This window comes from Morone saxatilis, unplaced genomic scaffold, assembly GCF_004916995.1.
Source record: "Morone saxatilis isolate NCDOM2014 unplaced genomic scaffold, NCSU_SB_2.0 Contig1, whole genome shotgun sequence".
Taxonomy (NCBI): Eukaryota; Metazoa; Chordata; class Actinopteri; family Moronidae; genus Morone; species Morone saxatilis.
In genome coordinates this window covers 63640-67782 of record NW_023339651.1, presented here as the reverse complement: position 1 = coordinate 67782, position 4143 = coordinate 63640, and the positions used below count along the sequence as shown (strand labels likewise).

At 39.3% G+C, this 4143-nt stretch overlaps 1 protein-coding gene across 1 annotated transcript in view; it reads right to left on the bottom strand.

The window, feature by feature from the left end:
- Positions 1-1998, bottom strand: part of stambpl1 (STAM binding protein-like 1) — a 5367-nt gene extending 3369 nt beyond the window's left edge. The window contains exons 1-2 of the mRNA XM_035668760.1: positions 1966-1998; positions 1434-1568 (exon numbers count right to left, since the gene is read on the bottom strand). Of these exons, the coding sequence (XP_035524653.1) occupies positions 1434-1568; positions 1966-1998 (168 nt within the window). The remainder of the gene's footprint in view (positions 1-1433; positions 1569-1965) is intronic.
- Positions 1999-4143: the final 2145 nt, after the last annotated feature.

Genomic DNA, 4143 nt, shown 5'->3' with positions numbered 1-4143 from the left:
AATAGTTTCTGGAGGAACCTTTAAGAAATAGTTTCTGGAGGAACCTTTAATAAATAGTTTCTGAGGGAACCTTTAATAAATAGTTTCTGAGGAATGTTTAATAAAGAGTTTCTGAGGGAACCTTTAAGAAATAGTTTCTGGAGGAACCTTTAATAAAGAGTTTCTGGAGGAACCTTTATTAAAGAGTTTCTGGAGGTAACCCTTTACCACATTAGTGTATCTGAATGAAAATGTGTTCTACGGGTTCCCATAAGTCTCTCCCTTACAGAGGAATGCTAATCACATGCAGTTTTTTTGGTATGAATGTGTTTTTTCTGTTGCATTAGGGTCCATAAACTGGAATTCCATAAACTGGGAATAACTGAGACACTCTCACTGACTCACCAACAGATTGAGCAACAACATCTATGGGAAGCTGACATCACACTTAAAATAAATTGTCACTTACATAAAATAGTTGGAAACACCCTCAGGAAGAAAGTCAGGCGGCACATGAGGTCAGTTCAGTGTGATTACCTCTCCTCTTGTTCCTTTTTTAACCCATTTGTTGAGTTTTGAGACGGATATCTTTAATTAGATAAAATGAAAAATGTCTTTTATCAATGGTCAAAGTCAGTTCATAAATATCAAATACTTGTTTGTGCTCTGTGTAGTTTCTGAGATACAGACACATTTCTATTATACTATATGAATAAACGGGGTCCTATATGTATTCCATATCAATAACATTTATTAGTTGGAACATATTCGGCTTATCCAGGACATTTTCTACCATTGTAGAAACTAACCCAGTATAGATGTTAAAGGAAGGAGGAATCTGTTAATGTTAATGCGTCTCACACACACACACACACACTGTATAATAAACAGTGCATAGTGTCGGTGATGTCCCCCATAAGTCAATGCTGTAGATACAGGACATAGGTCAGCAATTTAAAGTGGTATTATTATGAAGGTTACAGTGACCTCAGAGAGAACAGATGAGTCCAGGTGAGTCACTGTGTGCATTATCTTAGTGTGATATTAACTAATAATTATTAAGTATGCTAATTGTCTAACATACGGGTGCAAAGGTTATAATAATAATAATAAGGAGTGTAAATGTGACCCAGACTGAACCTTTCTAACTCATCAGTTTCAAGTCTATGTAGGCGTTCTTGGCAGGGATCTAAAATAAAAGTTTTCCATGACAGCATACAGTAGATTGTTTCAAGGATATATGGTAATTTTATCAAATTAAATTCCAGGATTTTCCACGCCTGGAAACTAAACAACCAGTTTTCCAGGACAGTCGGGAGCTAATGAGTGCTGATGATCTCTGCTGATAATCTCTTAACTATTTATGGCTCTGCTAGTTGTTTTCTCACTTTCTCTGCAACTCTTTTTACTTCCTGCAGCTAAACTTTCGAGTGTTGACACACTTCCACACTCACAATGATCACAATCTCAAACACTAAAACCTGATCCTGGACCTGTAGGAACCTGCCCCCTGTTGGCCCAGATTCTGGACTTGTAGGAACCTTCCCCCTGTTGGCCCAGATCCTGGACCTGTAGGAACCTGCTGCCACCTACACAGAGCTGTATTGTTTTAACACTTTAGTTCTCACAGTGAGTCAGTGACGCACCATGTTGAAGCATGACGACGAAGGTGACGATGATGTAACTTTATCCTTCTGATGTGGTTCAATGGACCGGTAATAATAATCACATGATAGTAATAATAATAATATGCTGTGTGTGATCAGAAAAAAACAGATAAAAAGCAAGAAAGATAAAAAGCAAGAAAAGGTTAGTTAGGTTAGTGGAAAATATTTATAAATATATATAAATATATATATATTTATAGAGAGAGAGATTGCACACATTCAGCTGCCGCACACAAATACATGTGGAGCATTTCCTTCCAGATGCTTTAAGATAAAGCTTATATTATATATAAAGGCTTTAAGAAGAGATAGACTTTACTGATCCACACTGGAAAAACAGAGACTGAGGCATCCTCTACACCTCTGTGTATGCAAACTGAACTCAACACTTTTGTTTTCATTTAAATTGTGAGAGGAACCGGTCTAGTATCATTCTTAGTTCTAGGGTACCTGCATTTGGGAACAGAGACTACGACAGCATCCTTCCAGACCACAGCTACCTGCTGTGGACTAATAGGACTCAGTTCAGGTCCCTGACTCTGATTTACCCTCACAGCATCCTTCTGGCCTGTCAAAGGCCTGATTGTTTCAGTTTGTGACTCAGTTCCTGAATTTCATGAATAAAATCAAAAATATCAAAGTGAGTATAGAAACTGAAGTTAATTAGCAAACTCTTAGTGGGAGGTTCTGGAGGCCTGCTATCGTTTTCATGCTAGACCGAGCCGAGCCGAGCCGAGCCGAGATTATTTGCTGCCATTTGTTCTCTACTTCAGATTTATAGTTTTGTTCTGTCTTTCGTTGTTTGTCTCCAGGTCTTTGCTGGATGAAGTTCATCAGTCCTTCTGTCCAAACCTTTATGTTTCTCTCTGAAGACATAAAGACAATTAGAGAGAGACAGCGTGTTTGAACAGTGATTATTTTATAGAACTAAAGTAAATGTATAAGTTTCCACACGTGTGAACAAACAATGACATGACCTGAAGAAACAGGTTGTACGTGACAGATGAAGGGTTACACACACATACACACATGCACAGTCATGCACTCACACACACACACACACACACACACACTGACTCAGTGAGCTGTTGCATAATGTTCTCACAATAGTGAATGACTGAACCTTTCTGCTGATGGGTGAATTACAGAACCAGACAGTAACAGCCAGGTGGACTAACGCACTCACTCAGAAACGTGGTCCGCCAGAGGAGCTGTAGATCTATGAACCCGACCCGGGTCCACTAGAGTGCCGCAGTTATACAGCCAGTAACAGACTCCGCTGTGCAGCACAGACACTCTGCAGTCAGTCATCTCTGAACGAATGCATCAACTCTTCTTCTACCCTCACAGATCAGAACCAACCATTTTAATTTTTGTTTGTTTTGCAGAAGTTTTGTGATTTGGACAGAAGACGACAGCAGGAGGCGTATTTATAGCCATTTATTGTAGTGATCAGTCAGGACCTGGCGTACGCCTGCTTTTATACATGAGGACCTGGTCTGTTGTGATCTGGTTACTGTGCTCTCTGGTCCAGGACCAGTCCACTAACCACAATCCTGTAACAGTCGTATACCCGCTCTTCTTACTCTCACTTTCTCAATCTGATTGAGGAACTATTTCGGTTTGATGTTAGAAAGTATCTGACCTCCGACCACAACCCGACTAGCTCAGAGACACTGAGGAGGACACTGGTTGTGATACCAGAAGATCCCTTACAACCACAGTCTACAGTAATGTATTGATCTGACTATGGTGGTTGATGTTTTACTGTGGTCTTGTGTGTTTTACATGTTGACTCTCAGTAATTTAAATGTTTCAGTCTAAAGTCGAATCAGAGTTTGTCAGTAGGTTTTACAGGTAATGTAATAAATATAATAAATATAATAAATATAATAAATATAATAAATATAATAAATATAATAAATGTGTTGGTACTTCAGTGTGTTTGGTTACAGAGGTTGCGATACTCCAGTCATCAGTCTGTCAGATATGAGGAGGTGTATTCTGGGAAATCCCAGATTCCAGGGAAAGTCCAGTGTTTGTGACGGCCAGCTCCAGACGGTCAGAACGGCTTCTGATTGGATGACTCACACAACAGGCCGCTTAGGAATGTGTGTGCGTAACATCCTCTGTTTCCTGTGGATTTCTGGGAAACTTCAGACTGTTTTTTATAGATATTGTTTATATTATTAGTATTATCGATATATTGATAGATATTATTGGCATGTTATTATATTATAACGCAGTGAATGTACACAGAGTGAGGAATATAAGCAGAAACACTGCACGTTGACTGCTTATGTTCCTGTGGGAGTGAAATCTAACTGCTTCCTGTTTGTTAGCAGACAGCTCCACCTGCAGGTCACTGACTGTTACTACAGTACTACTGTACTACTATACTACTGTACTACAGCTGTAATAGTGTAATAGTATTATACTACTGCAATACAACTGCACAGGGATAGGGGGTAAAGAGGAAGAGAGGAGGAAGAGGAGA